The 22893-nt window shown below is 42.8% G+C and overlaps 1 protein-coding gene across 3 annotated transcripts in view; it reads right to left on the bottom strand.

Moving 5' to 3' along the window:
- The window catches only part of CRTC1 (CREB regulated transcription coactivator 1), an 84868-nt gene that overhangs the window by 15512 nt on the left and 46463 nt on the right, over positions 1 to 22893 (bottom strand). For 2 of the 3 annotated variants that reach the window (XR_014709639.1, XM_084614613.1), the window contains exons 7-12: positions 22279 to 22322; positions 21346 to 21566; positions 10789 to 10916; positions 9661 to 9912; positions 6580 to 6681; positions 54 to 140 (exon numbers count right to left, since the gene is read on the bottom strand). Coding sequence is in view for 2 of the 3 variants with exons in the window: in XM_084614613.1 (XP_084470739.1) it covers positions 54 to 140; positions 6580 to 6681; positions 9661 to 9912; positions 10789 to 10916; positions 21346 to 21566; positions 22279 to 22322 (834 nt within the window). In the remaining variant the exon portion in view is untranslated. The remainder of the gene's footprint in view (positions 1 to 53; positions 141 to 6579; positions 6682 to 9660; positions 9913 to 10788; positions 10917 to 21345; positions 21567 to 22278; positions 22323 to 22893) is intronic. The other variant, XM_084614612.1, reaches the window with a different exon arrangement.

Genomic DNA, 22893 nt, shown 5'->3' on the forward strand with positions numbered 1-22893 from the left:
TTTAATCTCAGAATGGCCAAAATATAGTCAAAATCTGAGATGAATTTGCTCACCTGATGGGATAGGGCATTAGCCTGCCTAGCTGTCATCTGCTGATCATAATAGGAGTCACCAAATACACTCCCCAGAATGGAAGAATGCTGAAAACAAAACAGAGTCCTTATGTTGTGAAAGTCACACAAACAGTGAGGCGTACCCAAGATGTGTGAGTGACTGAACTCTTCCAACTGAATGGTATCAAATTTGGTAAGAAATACCATTAATTATTAAGGAAAACTAATAAAGAACAAAATATAAAATACTGGATTTTCTCTTCAAACACCAGAGTCCTCCTGTATAACTCTTTTCATTAAAGCACATGAAATATAGGTTCTAGGAAACCATAAGCTTCCTCCCATAGGGGACATACATAAACTTCTGCTTTATAACAAAAGTTATGCAAATATACTATAAAAAAAACACTGCAATTTTTGCACAAAAACCCAAACATTTTTCCATGAAAAGAATAAAAACCACACATACAGCTACGGCAGCAAAGTGCACGTTGCAACCGATACATAACAAAAGTTTTCAAGTACGTAAAAGGATGAGGGAGGTAAATTGTTCTCGATAACCTCTGAAGATAGGACAAGAAGCAGTGGGCTTAAATTGCAGCAAGGGAGTTTTAGGCTGGACATTAGGAAAAACTTCCTAACTGTCAGGGTGGTTAAGCACTGAAATAAATTGCCTAGGGAGGTGGTGGAATCTCCATCGTTGGAGATTTTTAAGAGCAGGTTGGACAAACTTGTCAGGAACGGTCTAGATCAGAGGTGGGCAAACTATGGCCCGTGGTGCCGTCCTGCCCAGCCCCTGAGCTCCCAGCAGGGGAGGCTAGCCCCTGGTCCCTCCCCTGCTGTTCCCCTCTCCCTGCAGCCTCAGCGCGCCACGCCGTCAGCTCTCTGGCCCGCCGCTCCTGCTGGCAGTGCGGGCGGCAGGGCTGGCTCCAGCTGGGCGGCGGGGCCGCGAGCTCCTGCTGCTCTGAGCAGCATAGTAAAGGGGGCAGCAGGGGAGGAGGGGCTGGATAAGGGGGCAGCAGGGGAGGAGGGGCTGGATAAGGGGCAGGGGGTCCCGGGGGGCAGTCAGGGGACAGGGAGCGGGGGGGTTGGATAGGGAGTGGTGTCCCGGGAGGCAGTTAGGGGCAGGGCGTCCCAGGATGGGGCAGTCAGGGGACAAGGAGCAGGAGGGGTTGGATGGGTCGGGGATTCTAAGGGGGGCAATCAGAGGGCAGGAAGTGGGAGGGGGCGGATGGGGGCAAGGGCCAGGCTGTTTGGGGAGGCACAGCCTTCCTTACCTGGCCCTCCATATAGTTTTGCAACGCTGATGTGGCCCTCGAGCCAAAAAGCTTGCCCACCCCGGTCTAGATAATACTTAATCCTACTATGAGTGCAGGGGACTGTACTGGATAACCTCTCAAGGTCCCTTTGAGTCCTATGATTCTAGGATAATGCAGTAACTACTTCGGTCATCAATATGCCTATGATGGCTGGTTACCCATCTCCCTCACCTAGTATTTACAAAATGAGCAGTTTAACTAAAACAATAAGGTGCCACAGTGAATCTCGATTTACAGTATCAAGTCTTTTGCAACAAGAGCAGATCAAGAAGTTATTTATTAACATGCCTGTGTATGAAATGTGCTTTCAGCAGTACCAAAAGAAGGTAAATTTGCAGAAGGAATTCTACAACCACACTAATTTCCTTCTTTTCCTTTTACTGAAATGTCCTTTGATCAGTCATTCCAAAGGTGACCAACAGCTTTGAATTGTTGTGTTTTATTTTTACACACCATCCAACTTTCAACTTCTATTTACTCAAAAGGCTTCTAGCTATAATAGAAATCACAAATATAATTCCTTCTTTAAATTCTGTCTAACTTTGCAGATTCTAGTTGAAAATCTACTGTCTCCAACACAACTAGTGTACTTATATAGAACTTATTTGGAAAGTTTGTCTTATGTTTAGAGATGTATTTGTTTCTGTTTTTTAAATGTCTTGCATAGTATCTTCTAGCAGTTTTAATTTCATTCAATTCAACCACAAGGCTAAGAGACAAATCATTTTTCCCACAGAAAGTTGAATTACATAAGAAATTTTAAGCAAAAATCTAATTAGCAACTATACAGTTACACCAACTAATACAACTAAGGATATTAACATGGCAAAGTTGCAAAATACTCAAAAGCACAAGATGAAGTCCACAACAGTGAACATAAAATCAATTTAGCAGACAACAGTTAAGATAAATAGTAAAATCTCAGATGAAACACTTTTCCTATGGCACCAATAATTTGTGTGCGTCTTTGTGCATGCATGCGTGTACGTATATATATGAAATATTTCAAATCAGCATGAAAGAGGAGAAGGGATGGTTGTTTTTTTCAGCAACCCTTCCAACAGTCCTTTGTAAAAAGGAGCCATCATGAAGTAAACATGATGACAATGCCTTTTCAAAGCAAAAGAAAGGAACTTTCTACCTTGAGGCAGAATCTTCCAGTGTCATTATGCTATAGGGAAACTCTTGAGCTACTGTGGCAGCAGCGGATTCATAGCCTGATAACTAAAAGCCTTGAAGAAAGCCCAGTAGGGATTCAGCATGGTGCACATATACAATCCATTTGCTAAGCAGATCCTATTTGCACCAGGTCTGGTCTTAATACTGTGAACCCCCATTCCATTGTGTGTGGGAGGGCAGAGGGCATAGTTTGAGTGCACTCAGATAATAGAAAACTGTTGAACTCCTGAGTAGTGAGCATTCTATATGAATCCAGCACAATGCTGAACATGGTGGGTACTTGCAACCCACCCTTAAAGCGTTGCTCCAGGCTTATGTCTAAACACCATCTAGAAGAAAGCCTCCCAGCCCAGGTAGAGAGACTAGCAGGGCTCAGGCTAGTGAACTAAAAACAGCAGTTTGGATGCTGTGGCTTGGGCTCTCAAGCCTAAAGGGTCGGGTGGGCTTGAAGGCCCAAGCCATAACCTCCACACTGCTATTTTTACTGTGCTAGCAGGAGTCTGTCTACCCAGACTGAAGGGCTCACTGCCAACTGCACTGTATATATGCCCAAAGGTTCTATGTTCCAAACTCTGATGTGTAAAGTCAGAAAATATCCTGATGCTCAGCAAATCTTGTCCGACAGGAAAGATCACAGTCTCCTGTCACTCTCAGGAAGGGCTTGGCTACTAAATGAAATGAGGAACCTTTTCCTTAACACTGATTCAAGAGAAAGAATAGGATTTTACAGCAAAAAGAAGGTTTTCGACACAGAATATTTCCACTCTTATTGTTTTACATTTGAAAGGGATGATTCGAACACTTTCATGAATTTTTAAAGTATAATTAATTGCATCAAAGTGAAAAATAAAAGCACTTTTTCCTTCTAAGTACTGTAACAAGATGTTTTTGCCAGAATTGTATCCTGCATGTTAAATACGGAGCTTCTTTGCCAGTACCTTGTTGACTCTCGTTCATTTATAAGACATGACTGCCCTGCCCCCAGTACAAACCCTAACCGCAACAGTGCCTCCTCATATCCGCAATATGCACAACTAAAGCCAATCTGGAATTGTCATTAGAAATGCAGCTGACATGCAGCAGCCCCAAACAGAACCTAAACAAGACCCTTCTCCTTTAACTTCTGCCATTTTTACACAAGCTTTTCAAAGATACAACAAAAAGCAAGAAAGAGAAAAAGAAGGAAAAAGAGGAAAAAGAAAAAATCCCTGCCATAGTATGGTTATCATGACTCCTGTCCTAGAAGAAGCCTGAAGTAGAACATGAAAAGCAATGAACTGGACAAAATTCTTACGTGTTAGCCCCTGTTCCTCACAAGGTGCTCTGAACAAATCACAGAAACTCAAGCTACATTAATTTTTTCTTGAGACTCCTAAATGCACTATCTAATAATTATATTAGTGGTAAAGCTCCATAAGGAAATCAACCAGAAAGTTTATGACTTCAGGGTCTAAAAATAATGTATCAACTGGTCTGATATACATCTTGTTAACCCATCTCCTACAGAAATACTATACAAGGTCTGTTTTGTCAACAGTACATCTTCCTTGGTTAATGACGTGGTGACTGCAAAAAAAAACCTCGTTTAAATCATTGTCTAATAATACATACCATATTTTCCAAGTATTTAGTTGTTCTACTAAAAAAGCAACTTTATATGTAACAATGATGTCAGGGGAAAAAAAAAATCAAGTAGTAATAAACAAAGCCAGTGTTAATGAAGAGCCATGCAAACAAGCTGAGAACCACAAGCAGAGCTTTTCAATTGATGTTTTAATGGAAAGTCCCTCACAGATCGGAAATGAGAATTTGGAACTCAAGAGACTAGCAAATAGATTTGGGGGTGGGGAAGTTGAGGAATAATTCCTGTTGCATGAACTAGATGTGATTAAACAAGTTATATTCTAAAAGTTTACATACAGAGAGCTGGTTCTACTATTAATAAAATGTGGGATTTACCTAAAATTAATCAGAAATACAGAAGTTAGAGATGGTAGAGGCCCACAAAGCCACATCTAGCCCAGCCCTACATCCTCATACAGAGCAAGATTGTTCCCCTACACTACATCTTCCAGTTTCTTTACCAGGCTATTTTTAAAACGTCTCAACCGATGAGGGTTCCACCTCTTCCCTCGAGAGACTATTTATGCTGGGGCCTAACAGACCTCATCATTAACAAGTTCTCCCCACCACCCCAACCATTCAGCCTACATCTTTTTTCTTATCCTTTTTCTCCTAGTTATACCCTTTTCTATCACTTCTCTCCATCCTTAAAAATACGTAGCTACTTATGTCACCCCACCCGTTGGCTTACAGATGTGGGAAGGAGAATAAGTTTTCTAATTTAATAAGGTATCGAGAACCTTTTTCCAATCTTTCCCATTTGGCTTTTGCTAGATGACAACCCGTATCTCAGCATCCTATTTAGAAGTACAGTACTTCAAACCAAGTTCTGCTAGTTCGGAAACTAATTGTTCCTTGTAAATTGGTCTGACATGTATCCCTTTGCCAACATACCAAATATGAAATGAAATGTTTTTAAGAGGCCAAATAGTAAAACAAGCAATGTAATTAAACTCCACCTCCTTCCATATATCTGCTAGAGGAGGAACCACATGTCTGTTAGGCACATCACAGTGACTTGGTTTAGATACGGAGGGAAGACCAATAGGAAAAACTGCTCTCCATGGCATTCCACCACTTTAGACTGCCCCATGACAATAAGTTAACTGGTCTGAGGACACAGGCAGGGAGGATTTACTGACCAGTCAACGGACAATCAATAGAAGCCTACATTTGGGTGCACTGCTCAATGGGGGTTTCAGGGCTGAGAATTAGTAACAGTGTCTGGTAGCAGCATTAACCTAATGGCAGCTTAGAGAAAAGGGAGTACGTTTTCTTGCCTACTCTGAGCCATACAAAGACAGAGCAGAGGTAGAAGAGGCAGGCAGAAGAATCAGTTACAGTAGCAGTGAAGTGAAGGTTAAAAAGTCACACTGACAGCCCTAACCCTCAGATCTATTACTGAGTTCACTAAGTTCTGAGTGAAATCACTGACTTAAGTCTATGGCTAATGGCCTGGAGAGGAACCTCCAACTTTGAGGAATAATTGTATCTATTTTAATTATGCTTCTCCTTATAAATATCCTTTAAAAGTTAAAGTACCAGAAAACAGGAAATACAATTTCAGACTCTCTCATGGTGTCCAGTGAGCACTCCCTTCTGCCTCCCATCACCATTTTTGGGATGTAGGAAAGGGCAACAACTTTGACCTATTGCAGCAGCACTAGGAGGAGATTCTAAACTATCTCAGCACTGCCTGATTAGCAGTTCCCCCTAAAAACTAGTTCACTATTTCTTTAGTTGCCCTGTAGCTGGCGGATTAAATTCCTGTTGCTCTGTTTAAATACGGGCACAATGATTTGTGGGACTCTTGCATATATAAATTAAAATTTACACAGACAGGGAAGATAGCCACCCTGCAAGATTAATATTTAATGTTTTTCTAACCTGTTTCTTTCAAGTCGTGAAATGGAGTTACTGCCTTTTCAAGAGTTCACTTTCTACAGAGGTTTCTTTAAAAAAGTGTCCATTGTTTCCTGCTTTAATTGCACCTGAGGATGTGAGCTGTATTCAGAGGTGCACAGATCACCTGGACAGACCTCCCCATCCCCCTCACTTCCTTTCACATCCCTACGCCCTTCCAGCCACTCCAACAACCATTGCTATAGACTCACACTTCCCATGAGGCATCATTTCCTTTTTTGAAAGGGATCTTTCTGGATGCATTTTCTGTGTAGCTCTCATGAAGGAGTAATTGAGTGTAAATTTAACAGTAGCTTCTATTTAAGTTTGAATTCACCAACTTTTGGAAAACTCGGTATCTGAATGAAGCTGTAAACATGATGAGACATCAGTGATGCATGAAGCACATAAAGTTACAGTGAGACAACCACGGGTCAGTAATGGAAAGACAACTAAAAAACAAACACAAGAAGCAAGGCCTGTGGAAGCACAGAGTCCCTTACTTGAGGGGAGCTGCCAGGAGAGAAGCCTTGATTGGAGACAGGAGAGGTGGGAGACTGGTTGGCTGGGGATCCAGCATTACTGCGGTACTGCTGGAGTGAAGCCTACAGAACAACACAGAATTAAAGACCATGGGATTGATGAAAGGTTGAAAAATTATATACTTATTGGTGTAGAGCTGGGGAAGCCAGGTGAGACCATCTTCAAGAACTCCCGGAGATCAGCAATTATGCTATGACTGTGAATAATGCCCCAAACATCATGAAAAAGGTCAAGATACCAACACGGCATGGTCTGGTGTCTAACTATGCACACCTAAAAACAGGGCAGTGCTGTTATTCAAGGACAACTGAAATATTTCTGGTTTATGTTTTGTTTTCATTTTTTTAAAAAAACCAGTCAGCCAACACATAAAAGAGACACGTGCGGAAAGCGGCCTCCCAATCTGGGAATAATTTGAAAATACGGGCATTGATACCTTCAGACTCAACTGCCACCCTCTCCCCTTCTTAATTTGATGCCTATGGCCCTTAGAAAAGTGATATAAGTACTGTTCTTCCTACTCTTAGGAATTAGTCTAGATAAATTAATTAGGTTAAAATGTATAATTGCAAAGACAAACCCTTTTCATAACTACATACTTTCCAACTGTATGAACTAGACACCATCTGATACATACACTGTCTGTAGGCTAATGCTAGCTATGCCCATATAGTTTTTAGCCTTAGTGAGATAAGATGTTCACAGAATTACCTTTTCACTGTCACATACAGTACCCTGGATTAAGGTCAGAGGATCACTCAAACGCAAAACAGATACAGAGCAGCTGTTGAAATAATAAACACCGCTCTTTCTATAATGCTGTCTTTGAGAGCCAAGATTATTATGAGGAAGAACCCAATATCGCTGACCAAGAAGTAATTAAATCAGACAGTTTATAAAGTGAGGAATGGTGTATTAACACTTTCTAACACTGTTTAAAATGCATAAAGAATAACTCAAGGTTAGTACACCGTCTTGACACCATCTTGGTTTGGTTTTTGTTTGTTGTTGTTGTTTTTTTTTTTAAGATCCATAGAATTCAAGTATTCTATTGAGGTACTGCACACTGGCCTTCAGTGGGGCTATGAGGATTAATGGAAAACCTTTCAGTGAAGCTGCATTGTAGCTTAGAATACTTTTTTTACCCAGGTTTAAAATGTAGTGTACTTGTATACTATTTCAAGTTCTAAAGAGAAACTGAACATTCTGAATTTTAAGGGCCTAGAGAAGTTTAGGATGAGGAAAGCAATGTGAAAAGCAGAGAAGGAAAATCAGAATATCTGTATTAGTTATTGCATAAACATTAGAAAAAAAACCATTCAGACATGTTGTTTTGAGTAGCTGGCATGTTAAAACCAATATCCCTTCAAACTACTGATTTCTGTTTCACCTGTATCTTCTCCTACTCCCTCACAATCCTGGCACAGAAGCCACATCTCTACCAGCACAACCTGGTTTAAACCTGATCCCCAGATTGAAACCCACAATCATGTCTTAGCCCTCCACAATGAAACGGCTCCTCTTGTTATCTGAACAGCTGCTAGTATTGCCCCACTGCCAGGAAGAGAAGATTTTCCAATGAAATCAGAGACAGCAATTCACTGGCCTTCGGAGCAGAACCAGCAGAGAATGTGCCAGGTACCTCTTCCTAGCAATGGGGCATCATCTCAGGGCTGACCTATTATATTGAACCACCTTCTGAATTCTGGATTCCAGGTTGTAGGAAGAGATTGGACAATTTACAATAGAAAATTTTGCCTTCTTGGTTTAACTCTGCCCTTCAACCGTATAGATGTGTCTACTCAGTTCTTTAGAGAGACTTGAAAGCAACTATAACAAACTCTCCAAGAAATAATGTTAGCCAAAAAAATTCCTCTTGAACAAACTGCTGTGCTTTAAAAAACAGTATCTGTGGTTTTCTGTATCTTTGGTGGAAAATGCTGATTAGCACAACTTTATTAAACTTCAGTTAAATTTCTCATCTTGGCTGTGTAGCACTCAACTTGTGGATACCAGATTCACCTGGGGCAAAAAATAAGTACATATGATAGCTGGGAAGGTAGCAGTACACTAGCGCTAAAATGCAAATGCTGCTGTCTGAAAATTAAACTAGTCTGACCAAACTCCATTTTGGCAGACACCTGAACACAGTTAACATGGATAAATATTTTTCAGTTTTACGAAATTCTGGTCTTTCCAATTGCACAGAAATGTCTTGTCTTTCAGAACTTAAAACTAGCTAAATTTCAAAAGATGCTTCTCACTTTACAGATACAGATGTTTATAAAATGGTACTTTTTAATTCAGTCTCTCCATACCTAGCTGATAGTCACTTTATTGCTGCTTTCCAACACCCTGTAAACTGCAATGCTAACACAGATGCTTATCTACATCTTCCCTTCTAAAGGCATAGGACACTCAACTTGCAGATGTGTCATTTAAAATGACAGTTTTTTCCCCAACCACTTCCTTCACTAAAAAAACCCTACTGACATATTACCTTGACCTTTGACTTGCCAGTTTATAAATTTTATATATCATCCACCCAAAGAATAAGGGCATCGCCTTCATTACCCACCTGTTTATTTTTTTTACTAGCCCTGAAACTGTCTCTCTGAAGACATCTCCACTGCTTCAAACTTGCATTTGTTAAACTGATCTTTAAAAAAATCTATTTAAACTATTTCAAGTGGGCCTGAATTTAGACAGGGTTAGCCAGAGTTATGGAGCCATTCCCATTTTATCAAGTGTTCTAAAATCATATTTAGTAGTTTAAACAGTTTGGCCTGGTTCATATGGGTTAGCCATATTACGTCTAAAACATTTTTTATAATATGTTTAAAACATGTTAAAAACTGGTTGAACCAAACTGTTTGAATCCAGTGTATACAGTGCCTGGATGCGGAACTGCTACAAGGGCTATCTAGTTAGAACTCTGACAATGCAGGCCAACACTGCTGTTGAATTCTACCAGGTCACGTTCTCTGGAAGAAAGCTATTTGTTTCCACTTATATCATCTTCAGTCATTGCCCAAACTTACCGAGTTGATGTCTATGCCCATGGAAGGTTGGGTCTGGCTGCCTGGAGGTGACTGTGGGATGGTCGATGGTACTGTGACTGAGAGGGGGGGAAGCTGTGCTCCTCGCTGTAAGCCAGAAGTCTGCATTAAAGGGGCATTCTGAGGCAGACTACTTGCCACTTGGGTCTGTTGCTGTTGCTGGGAACTAGCCTGGGTAAAAAACTGATATGGTGGAAGCTGCTGTTCCAAAGACAATGCATCCATAGCCACAGCCTTAAAGAGAAAACAGGAAAATGTACTATGCAGAGCTCTGGTTCAACTCCAAGACTCCTAAAATTTCACACCAAGTGAATATTCATATATATCTAAGCGTTATATATCACATAAGCAATCTGGAAAGTTATGAGAGATCTTGCATTTAAGAAAACAACAACTTACATTTAAACCTTCAAAGATGTGGCTTAAAGGGACTAATTTGACATTTTTTTATTTGTTGTAAATAAATAAAAAGTATGTTTGCAAACCTAGCTGAATGTTTGATTTGAAAGCTGACAAGTCAGTCAGTCAAGGAAAACCCATCTACTAAGTCCCTGTTCTGAGCCCCTCAAGGACCAAACTAGAGCATGCCAAGTATGGCAGAGGCAGCCTACAGGTGCATCAAAGGGTCAAAAATCCTAAGAGCCAAAGGAGTTTCTCACGATTCACATGGAAGCATGAAACACAAGAGAATCTTGTGATGGTATCTTTAAAGAAAGAGGTTTTCCTTAGTGCTTCCAAGGCCTTGGAAGACAAAGTGAAATCTGTTTCCTTAAACTGTCTTCTCCACTGTCTGACAGCATACGTGAATTTATCTTGGTAGAATTGCTCAGATCTGGCTGTTGGCTTTGATTTAAATTAAAAAAAAAAAAACGGCCCAAAGCATTTATTTATAAAAGGGAACATGACAACATTAACTTTACAAACATACCTAAAGGAGAAAATTATTAAATTAATGACACGACTACAGGTTTATCAACCTTACAGCTAATATTTCCCTATGTGAATGAAGACAGAAACAGACAGCTATGATCTAAAACTTTACAAAGTGGAACAAGGTTCATTATTCTTATAAAATGTAGTCCTTCTCCAGATCTCCACGCAGCCTCCTACCTGAGTAATTGGCGACAGAGGTGAGAGCGTAGGAGACATCTGTTGGGACTGTGGTCGTCTGGAGTCTGCATTCAGTGAGAGGGGACTGACAGCTGGCTGTCGGGATGAGGCTTGCGTCGTTGTCATTCCTGCCATTAATGGAAGAAACCAGTTTACGCAGGAACTGTGGTGATGCTTGTTTACATTTAACAATTTGTTTATATGAAGTAAAATTATGATGAATAAATGGCTGAATTTTACAAAACTTTACAGTAAAGTGTTGAATATGGCTAGGCCAATATTCTATGCTGAATGCAGCATCAGGCTTAAATTCTTAGCAAATCTGTAATGGATTTTGTGACAGTGAAAATGCCACGATGGAGAGAAGATTGTTGCAAGCATCTTTGCTGATCACTCCTGTTAATGTATAAATAGATACTGCCATTCAATTAGCCCAGTGGTTGTCAAACTGGCATGCAGAACCTTTCTTGATGCTTCATAGAATGAAACATTTTGAGAACTGGGCAGTGCAGTCTGTGGTGCAGGGAACAGGAAGGGGGTCTGCAAGACTATCCCTTCTAACAAAGTGGCCCACAGACTGAAAATCAGAACCACCAACCTATCCCAAAGGCCATGAGACCCACTGGAAACTTCAAGGGCAAATGAAGTCAGGTCATTTTATAAAAAAATAATACAAGCAGGGCCATAATTTCGTTTCCTGGAATGATGGGGAAGGCTGTTATCTGTGTTCATCTCATAGTCCTGAGCCACTTCTTATTTCCCCTACTAATATCCTGCACTTTCAAGACCCTGCATTGTGGCTACCATTGTTCCATGCCAAATGGACTCCCTCTGGCTGCAGGCAACCCTATTTATTAATACTTACCCTGCTATGACACCCTTCATTCACAGATCTCAAGTGCTGTACAGACATTAATTAAACCTTACACAGACTCCGGAAACCACATAGGGGGCCCACATCCGTAAACAATCTCAGGTGTTCATATACTACAAGGAGGACCATACAAAGCACCTAGGCAGAAAGTACCTGTTTGATGAATCAGTGATGAATGGTTGCATTGTGGGAGAGTTTTTCTTGTTACTGGAATAAGAGGTCAGATTTATTGATGAGGGAGGTTTCAATGCTCAGCACAGAACACTCTACAACAGTTACTAGGGATATTCCTACCCCAACTTAGTTTGCACAGCATCAGCACTTTTCATCAGGGGCTCTCTAAGCACTGCGTTAACTAACCCTCGCAACATCCCTGTGGCATAGATATTAATATGCCCACTTTACAGTTGGGTAAGTTGAATGCACAGAGATTAAATGACTTTCCCCGAAGTCAATGAGCAAGAAAATGGCAGAGCTGAAAATAGAAACGGTCAATCCTAACCCCACCATCTCCTCCTCTGACCACTAAATGAAACTTCTTCCACCCACTAGAAGTGCTGCTGTTAAATTGCTGTTAAATGAGATACTTTCTCATTCCTCAAGCTCTCATGGCTGAAGATAAAGCAAGCAACCTTAGGATGAAAGACTGCAAAGTTGCTGTAATTTACTAACTCTTTCTGTAGTGAAGGAGCAAGTCCATGTTTCTGTGAGTAGTCATGACTGAGGTATCAGTGAGAGACAAGGACAACACAGAATCTAACACCAAAACTTTTGCCACAGTTTGAATAGTGCTTCTGCCTCTCATTCATGTGACAAGTTTGAACAACCCAACAGCTCCAGACGGTGTAACGGTGTATCAGAGTTGCAGAAACTTGGACCAGAAAGACAAGGAAACAAGTTACTCAGGCCTGGCTTACACTAGAAAATGAGGTCACTAACTACATCCACCCGGTGATGTGAAAAATCCACACTCCCAAAGGGTCTTGTTAAGCCGACCTAAATCCCCATGTAGACAGTGCTACATCGGTGGAAGAATTCTAGCTACTGCCTCACGGAGAGGTGGATTTCTGTGGTGTAGGTAGTGTCTACACTGAAGCGCTACAGCAGTGCAACTGTGCTGCTGAAGTGTTAAGCGTAGACAAGCCCCGAGTCTTGTGCTTTCGTTCTGCCCTTCCCCGCTCCCAGTGTTATATACTAGAGGGTAGTACATTGAACAGGTAATTCCACCTCCCACCCCACATTGTCCTTATGCCACAGAATCCTGAACAGTGCTTCTGCCCACTGTATTCACCAGTCCTATTCCAGCTGCATTTGAAAGGAGATAAATGGTTTACTGGCAGGCAAAGAACAAGGGCAAAGCAAGAACAGATTCATTTCTAAGTGTAACAGATTTGTTCACATGTGTAGATGAATAGGACACACATAGTTTTCATTACAATAAACTAAACAGCATTAAATATGAATTCCCCACAAAAGCAACCAATCTCAACAGGTAACATCTGTCAAGGTTCTGCATTCACTCTGACCTGCATTGCCTATTATTAACTTCAGCTCAGCCTTGAAAAACTGGGATAAAGGCAGCACTCATAGAAACACTATGTTGCTAATGCAAAAGGTGATTTCAATTCTTAATTATGACAAAGTGCTCTCTGTACCCACTGGAGGCTGATGCAAGAAGCAACACTACAGAGATTGTCAGAGCCTTTGACATAGAGTTTCCATCTTCACACCAAAGCAACTGAACTTAATTTTAGGCATTATGTTATGGAACAAGGAGAGGACAGTCCATTCGATACAGCTCTGAGTCTGCTTCCTGGACAACAGGTTAGTTTTTGTGCATCTCAACATCAGAGAGCTACTGACAAGCTGGATGGAATATAGGCCATGTCTACACCACAAAATTAGGTCGAATTTATAGAAGTCAGTTTTGTAGAAAGCATATTTATACAGTCGATTGTGTATGTCCCCACACAAATGCTCTAAGTGCATTTGGTCGGCATTTAGTCGGCGGAGTGCATCCACAGTACCGAGGCAACCATTGACTTCCGGAGCATTGCACTGTGAGTAGCTATCCCACAGTTCCCGCAGTCTCTGCTGCTCATTTGAATTCTGGGTAGAAATCCCAATGCCTGATGGGGCAAAAACATTGTTGCAGGTGGTTCTCGGTACATATTGTCAGGCACCCCCTTCCCTCCCTCCCTCCGTGAAAGCAAGGGCAGACAATCGTTTCGCACCTTTTTTCCTGGGTTACCTGTGCAGACGCCATACCACGGCAAGCATGGAGCCCGCTCAGCTCACCGTCACCATGTGTCTCCTGGGTGTTGGCAGACGTGGTACTGCATTGCTACACAGCAGCAGCTCATTGCCTTTTGGCAACAGATAGTGCAGTATGACTGGTAGCCATCGTTGCTGTACTCCAGGGTGCTCTTTTAGCCAACCTCGGTGAGGTCAGTCAGGGGCACCTGGGCAAACATGGGAGTGACTCAGCCAGGTCATTTCCCTTTTAAGTTTTGTCTCATGGCGATTCAGTCCTGCCGGCAGTCCTACTGCACCGTATTCTGCCAAGCATCCAGGAGATGACGATGGCCAGCAGTCGTACTGCACCGTCTGCTGCCAGCAAGATGTATAAAGATAGATGAAGTGGATCAAAACAAGAAATAGACCAGATTTGTTTTGTATTAATTTTCTCCTCCCTCCCTCAGTGAAATCAATGGCCTGCTAAACCCAAGGTTTTGAGTTCTATCCTTGAGGGGGCCATTCTGTTTCTCCTTGATGCAAAGCCACCCACTTTGTTGATTTTAATTCCCTGTAAGCCAACCCTGTAAGCCATATTGTCAGTCGCCCCTCCCCCCCGTTAGAGCAATGGCAGACAATCATTTTGCGCCTTTTTTCAGTGAAGGCGCCATAGCACTGGCAACATGGAGCCCACTCAGATCACCACGGCAATTATGAGCGCTATAAACACCACGCATGTTATCCAGCAGGATATGCAGAGCCATAACCTGCAAGAAAAGTGAAACCAGGCGAGGAGGAGGCAACTGCAACACGGGGACGAGACTGAGGAGGACATGGACACAGACTTCTCACAAAGTACGGGCCACTGCAATGTGCACATCATGGTGTCAATTTGACAGGTTCATGGGGTGGAACACCGTTTCTGGGGCAGGGAAACAAACACAGACTGGTGGGACCGCATAGTGTTGCAGGTCTCAGATGATTCCCAGTGGCTGCGAAACTTTTGCATGCATAAGGGCACTTTCATGGAACTTTGTGACTTGCTTTCCCCTGCCCTGAAGTTCAAGAATACCAAGATGAGAGCAGCCCTCACAGTTAAGAGGCGAGTGGAGATAGCCCTGTGGAAGCTTGCAACCCCAAACAGCTACTGGTCAGTTGGGAATCAATTTGGAGTGGGCAAATCTACTGTGGGGGCTGCTGTGATGCAAGCAGCCAGCGCTATCACTGAGCTGCTGATATTGAGGGTAGTGACTCTGGGAAATGTGCAGGTCATAGTGGACGGCTTTGCTGCAATGGGATTCCCTAACTGTGGTGGGGCGATAGACGGAACCCATATCCCTATCTTGGCACCGGAGCACCAAGCCGGCGAGTACATAAACCGCAAGAGTTACTTTTCAATAGTGCTGCAAGCTCTGGTGGATCACAAGGGACGTTTCACCAACATCAACGTGGGATGGCCGGGAAAGGTACATGACGCTCGCATTTTCAGGAACTCTGGTCTGTTTCAACAGCTGCGGCAAGGGGCTTACTTTCCAGACCAGAAAATAACTGTTGGAGATGCTGAAATGCCTACAGTTATCCTTGGGGACCCAGCCTACCCCTTAATGCCATGGCTCATGAAGCCATGCCCAGGAACCCTGGACAGTAATCAGGAGCTGTTCAACTATAGGCTGAGCAAGTGCAGAATGGTGGTAGAATGTGCATTTGGGCGTTTAAAAGCACGCTGGCAGTTTACTGACTCGGTTAGACCTCAGCAAAACCAATATTCCCATTGTTATTACTGCTTGCTGTGCTCGCCACAGTATCTGTGAGAGTAAGGGGGAAGACGTTTATGGCGGGGTGGGAGGTTGAGGCAAATAGCCTGGCTGCTGATTACGTGCAGCCAGACACCAGGGTGGTTAGAAGAGCACAGGAGGGCGCGGTGCGCATTAGAGAAGCTTTGAAAACCAGTTTCAGGAATGGCCAGTCTATGGTGTGAAAGTTCTGTTTGTTTCTCCTTGATGGACTGCTCCCCTGGTTCACTCTACTTTCCTGTAAGCTAACCACCCTCCCCTCCCCCCTTCGATCACCGCTTGCAGAGGCAATAAAGTCACTGTTACTTCATATTCATGCATTCTTTATTTATTCATCACACAAATAGGGGGATAACTGCCAAGGTAGCCCAGGAGGGGTGGTGGAGGAGGGAAGGACAAGGCCACACAGCACTTTAAAACTTATTGAATGCCAGCTTTCTGTTGCTTGGGCAATCCTCTGCAGTGCAGTGGCTGGGTGGCCAGAGGCCCCCGCACCGTGTTCTTGGGCGTCTGGGTGAGGAGGCTATGGAACTTGGAGGAGAGGGCAGTTGGTTACACAGGGGCTGTAGCGGCGGTCTGTGCTCCTGCTGCCTTTCCTACAGCTCAACCATACGCTGGAGCATAGGAGTTCGATCCTCCAGAAGCCTGACCATTGACCCCTGCCTTCTTTCAGCAAGCTGATGCCACCTACCATCTTCAGCCCGCCACCTCTCCTCGCGGTCATATTGTGCTTTCCTGCACTCAGATTGTCTGCCTCCAAGTATTTTGCTGTGCTTTGTCAGTGCGGGAGGACAGCATGAGGTCAGAGAACATTTCATCACGAGTGTGGTTTTTTCGCCTTCTAATCTTCGCTCACCTCTGGGAAGGAGAAACATATGCAGCTGGTGGAGGGGAAAAAAAGGGAGAGTGGTAGTTAAAAAGACACATTTTATAGAACAATGGGTACACTCTTTCACAGTAAACCTTGCTGTTAACATTACACAGCACATGTGCTTTCATTACAAGGTCGTATTTTGCCTCTTATTGAGGGTATGCTGGTTTGGTGTGAGAGATCACTCATGCAGGGCCGGGCAGCAGAATTCGGCTTGCAGGCAGCCATGGTAAGGCACAGTATTTTGGCTTCTTTAACTTTCATAACATGTGGGAATGATTTCAAACAGCAGTGCCCTCATTTCCCATACGAAGTAGCCGTTGGGTTAGCCACTAAAAATGGGTTGGCAATTTAAAAGGAGCGGCTGCGGTTTCCGGGTTCACATGCAGCAGAAACCCAACTAACCCTTCCTCCCCACACACCCAATTCTCTGGGATGATGGCTTCACCCCACCCCCCACCGCGTGGCTAACAGCAGGGAAGATTTCTGTTCAGCCACAGGCAAGCAACCCAGCAGTTACGGGCACCTCTGAATGTCCGCTTACTAAAACCACCCTATTTCAACCAGGTGACCATGAATGATATCACTCTCCTGAGGATAACACAGAGATAAAGAACAGATGTTGTTTGAATGCCAGCAAACACCGGGACCATACGCTGCAATGATTCCTGACTACGTGCTACTCCCCTGGCGTGGTAAAGTGTCCTACCATGGAGGACGGAATAAGGCTGCCCTCCCCAGAAACCTTTTGCAAAGGCTTTGGGAGTACATCCAGGAGAGCTTTATGGAGATGTCCCTGGAGGATTTCCACTCCATCCCCAGACATGTTAACAGACTTTTCCAGTAGCTGTACTGGCTGCAAATGCCAGGGCAAATTAATCATTAAACACGCTTGCTTTTAAACCATGTATAATATTTACAAATGTACACTCACCAGAGGTCCCTTCTCCGCCTTCAGGGTCCGGGAGCCTGCCTTGGGTTGGTTCAGGGGGTCCAGGTCCAGGGTGATAAACAGATCCTGGCTGTTGGGGAAACCGGTTTCTCCGCTTCCTTGCTGTGAGCTATCTTCCTCGCCCCCAAAACCCGCTTCCGTGTTGCCTCCCACTCCTCGGATGGAGTCAAAGCACAGGGTTGGGGTAGTGGTGGCTGCACCCCCTAGAATGGCGTGTAGCTCATCACAGAAGTGGCATGTCTGGGGCTCTGAACCGGAGCGGCTGTTTGTCTCTCTGTTTTTTGGGTAGGTTTGCCTGACCTCCTTAATTTTCAAGCAGCACTGCTGCGGGACCCTGTTATAGCCTCTGTCCTTCATGCCATTGAGAGGTTTTCAAATATTTTGGCATTTCGTCTTTTCGAACAGAGTTCAGCCAGCAGGGATTTGTCTCCCCGTACAGAGATCAGATCCCATACTTCCCGTTCAGTCCATGCTGGAGCTCTTCAGCGATTCTGTGACTTCATGGTCTTCTGTGATGATGAGCTCTGTCTGCATGGTGACCTGTGCAGGTGAGATCGCCATGCTGGCCAAACAGGAAATGAAATTCAAAAGTTCGCAGGCCTTTTCCTGTATACCTAGCTAGTGCATCTGAGTTGAGAGCGCTGCCCAGAACGGTCACAACTGAGCATGCTGGGATAGCTCCTGGAGGCCAATACTGTCAAATTGCGGCCATGGTACCCCAAATTCGACCCAGCAAGGCTGACTTCAGCACTAATCCCCTCGTCGGGGGTGGAGTAAAGAAATCGATTTTAAGAGCCCTTTAAGTCGAAAAAAAGGGCTTTGTCGTGTGGACGGGTGCAGGGTTAAATCGAGATAATGCTGCTAAATTCGACCTCAACTCGTAGTGCAGACCAGGCCTTAGAAGAGCAGCAAAAATAAGCACCTGGAGAAACTGACTTACAAGCAATTGACTAAAATAATTAAACACAGACCACTTTTTAAACAATGGTCTGGGTGTGTTGAAGGACTGGAGTGGAAAGAAGGCATGCAACATGATAACAGTTACTAATATTTTTAATATCCAATTTTTAAATCAAGATTGGAAGATTTTCTAAAAGATCTGCACTAGAAACTATTTTGGGGAAGCTCTCTGGACTGTGTTATGCAAGAGGTCAGACTAGATGATCACAGTGGTTCCTTCTGGCTTTGGAATTTATGAAAAAATCTAATTGGTGCAAAAAACACCAAGGAGGGAGGAGAGGAGAGGAGAGGAATTGTTTAAGGAGATTCGTTATAACTATACGTATCAGGAATTTCTAAGGTACCTATCTGGTATCTAAGCACCAAAGAGTAAATTGCAAGAAAGCCATGAGAAACAGAGCTGGGCAGAGAATGGCAATTCCATTTCACTGAGAATTTAGAAATTTGGTTTCATAGCCATTTGAAACAAATCATCAAACATTTTAAAATCCTCCATGAAACAAAATTACTGTTCTCTACCCAGTTCTACTGGGAGTCTCAACCCTAAAGCAGTCAGCCTGGTGGGTTGTCCTGGATCCAGAGACACTGGAAGGCTGGGCTGCTTGACATGCGAGAACCCCAAATCCCTGGGCTCCCAACACCTGGTCAGCTCCTAGGAGGGCTGTTGAAAAGCCTGCAAGCCCAGACTGCTGAGGAGCTGGGCAGGTGAGCTGGTAGGAAGTTTCCAGCAGAATTTCACTGATATCAACAAAGCTCTGCAAAATGCTTAGATTTTGATGAATCATCAAGTTCTGATGAAAATGTTTTGTGTAAATATTTCCAACGAGCTCTAATAAGAAATCCAAAAAGGTGCATTCTCTCCCCTTACACCTCCTCCAAAGCACAAGGGCAAGTGTTCAGAAAAGCATATCTCGACATATACAATGGGAAATAGCTCCTGGGAAAGGCTTGATTAAAAAAGCGTGTTTTATATTTTCATTTGGACAATTGTAACTAAAAATAAGGGGATTAAACTAATTAAGGACTGTTCGGCACTTCTGTGAATAAAAATATTTTTAACAGTATTCTTGTGACATTCTTTAAATTATTGTCACTGGTTATGTGTCCACCTTATTTGAATCATTAGAGTTTCTCAGGATGCTATGCAGTGAGTACTTTTAAGAAAAGCTTGCAAGGGTGCTTTGCCAAAGAAAGTACACTTCTCTTGCCAGATACAACGGTATGACTCCATTTTATGACTAGCAAACAAAAGTTGCCTGTCATTATTTGATAGTCAGACAAACTATTAACCCCACTCACATCTATTCCCCTGATAAGTATAACCTCAGAAGAAAAAGAGAGCGCCTTTATGGTAAGTAACATTTAGAAACCCTCTTCCAAGGGGTACTCAGATCCTATAACTTCAAGGTCTTTTGATCTAAGCAGTCTGAATTAACAGGCGTCTGTTCTGCAGGTTTTTCTGTTATAATGCCCAGTCATGGTCTGCAGCAACCTGAAGAGCCAAGTTCTGTGCTTATCACTGATGGCTACCATATACGAAGAATGTTTATCCCAATTCCTACGCCACATGCCCCAGCACCACCTTCTTTCTTCTCCTCCCTTCTGGCCTTCATCTCTTATTCTGTTGTCAGTCTCTCTCCCTTCCCATTATCTTTCCCATTTCTTTGCTTCTTTTGCAGCCCATGATGTACGGTGGATACAAAGTAATAGGGCACAGCAACAGAGGCAAGCTACACAAGAAAGGGACGGAAGGAAGAGTGCAGTATAACCAAGACAACTTGTATAAGGAAATGAAGGCTCGCAGCACTCATTCAGTGGCCCTCTGGCCTGGTGCTTTATAAAATGCCATTTCTTTGCTAATGGTGTTGTCAGTGATATAAGGCACCTGCTTGCTCAGGCAACATGAGTTATTTCAAAATAAAATAAAATAACCCAAGTCAGAGATTGATTCTTTTTGATCACTGCCTCAGGCTATTTGCCTGGAAAAGGCTACTGGTCCTGAAAATACAGTAGTTGTGCTGGTCTACTGACATTTTTCTAGCACGGCTGATAATGGGATTTTTAATTATGTATTTGTATTGAAGCAAGCCCTGAGACTCCAACCAGCATCAAGGTCTATTGTGCTAAGAGGTGTACAAACACAAGAGTCCTTGCCCTAAAAAGAGCTTACAATCCAAGGCCACAACAAAACAAAGAGCGAGCAGGATACAACTCTAAAACAACATGGTCCAGATGATTGTAAGCTTATTCCTAAGAGCCTTATGAAGGTGGGTGTATTTAGGATCTCTTCAAAAATGCAGTTTGTGCTATGAAACAGTCAGGCTTACAAACAATCCCGACTAGAACGTATTTTAGGGGGCTTATATACTAATTCAGTTGCTTAACAGTCCACATTTGGTTCAGGTAAAGGAATGATACAATCTCTCAAGAGAGTCACCACAACAAAAAGAGAGGACAGAAGGAATGGAAACAAGAAATCAAGAAATTTGCTGCAGTGGTTTCCCTACGTGGGTGCACTCTGGCTGGTACTCCAGAAAATGAGTCGAGTTACTGCCAAGATGCGGACACTGCATCTCACCCTTGGAAGAATCATACAAAATAAAACCAGAATAATGCATGTGCGCCAAGAATGAAAGATGGAAGACTATCACAGAAGGGATACGCAAAACAGAGTTAATTAATTATGACTGTTTACACATTTCTTTATCCCAAAATGATTTATACGAGTTGCATACACCAGTGACGCTAACTTTGAGATGAAACACAGCAGCTGTTTAGTAATGTTCAGCAATGCTACACAACTGTTGAGGGATAGAAAGTGACTTTTTACTGACAGACAATCTATAAATTCGCCCTTTGGATATGTTCTTACCCTGACTGGCAGTGCTGATGCCCAAGTGAGTCAAGTTGGCTGCAAGATTTCCGGTGCTATTGGAGCTACTCAGGGATGGGAACGTGGATTCCTCAGGATCTAGTGGTGTTGGGAGGGGAGAAGGGAAATGGATGTTTGTCAGGTCTGGCAGAGAGCCACCTGTGTTATGTGCAGCAGGAATCAGCGTTGTAGTGTTTTCCTGGTCAGCTGATGGAAAGATGCTAAATTTAAAAAAAATACAGTAACAAAAGTCAGTTGAGATTTTAGTCTACATACACACTTCCCACATGATATACAAAAAGAAAGTTTATCTGAAGCGGTCATGCACAAAGCTATGTAAAAAAATATACAAATAAAATATTTAGAGTGGTCACTGTTTTAATGTTTACCCACAGTTGTCACATGGCAATATTTTCAGTGGGGTTGCAGCTGTTTCCATATTATTTAGAAGAGGGAACTACACTTTGTGCATTTCATGGTGATTACGATCATATAAAGCCTATGTCTAAGTGATGAACTCTCCTTGAAGATCTCAGCCCCCAGCTTTACAGATTGTGAATCTGAGGCACAGAGAGGTCAAACGATTTGTCCGAGTTCACACAAAACATGCCTAACTGGGAATAAAACTCAGAATTCTTGACTCTCCATCTCCTGTTTTAAATCACATGTACTCTGTATAATTAGAGACTGAATCTAGAACATTTTTTTTAATGGTTTCATCATCTGGGTTACCATGGCCAAGCAAACCATGTTCAAGGAATGTTAGCATTCACCATGTTTTCAGTGTTTAAAAGTAATCTGGTTAGCATTGTTTCATTGTCAGTATAGAGGGAACCTTAATCAATAGAGCTTACGGAGCAAGAAGCTTAGGAACAGGCAGTGAACTTTCTACATGCATCCCTACAAAACCATATACCCCACTCCCAAACTTACTTGATTCCTGGAACTTCACATGATTTAGGCCTCAATGACCCTGTCTAAAATAGAACAGAAAGACACTGTGAAAGGCAAAGAAATGTGGAAAACAACATTTAGGAAATAATTTGTTTTAAAAGATAGGAAACCTACTAAATGAAACCTAAGAACAGCAGTTTCTCATATGCTCTTAAAAGCCTCTTCTTGCTCAAAATGGGTGTTTGGTGCCACACCAAAAAAACTGATCTCAGCATGGACTTTAAGCCAGCTAAGCTTCAAAGTTCCAATGATAAACTAAACAAAATGAAGACAGAGCAAGAGTAAAACATCACCTGCTTAAATTAGCAAGCAAACATCGACCACGTCATTTTTCTTACTAAATCTAAGCCTATCGCTATATGTCGGGGCTGTCGACATTAAATGAATGAAAATCTACAAACTATCACAAAAACGCTAACTGAATGACAGAAAAGCAAGTAGCACTTTAGAAAAAAACTTGGAAAGTGCAAGACTGGTATATCAATAAAACTTTAATAGGTTATCTAAGCCCTTATCTCCCACTTCACAGTGCCACACTCCAAAAGCACCACAGCATAGCAACTTTCATAGCAATGGAGGAGAAAAACGCAAAGC

This window comes from Lepidochelys olivacea (assembly GCF_965140295.1).
Source record: "Lepidochelys olivacea isolate rLepOli2 genome assembly, chromosome: 25".
In the NCBI taxonomy this organism is placed as follows: Eukaryota; Metazoa; Chordata; order Testudines; family Cheloniidae; genus Lepidochelys; species Lepidochelys olivacea.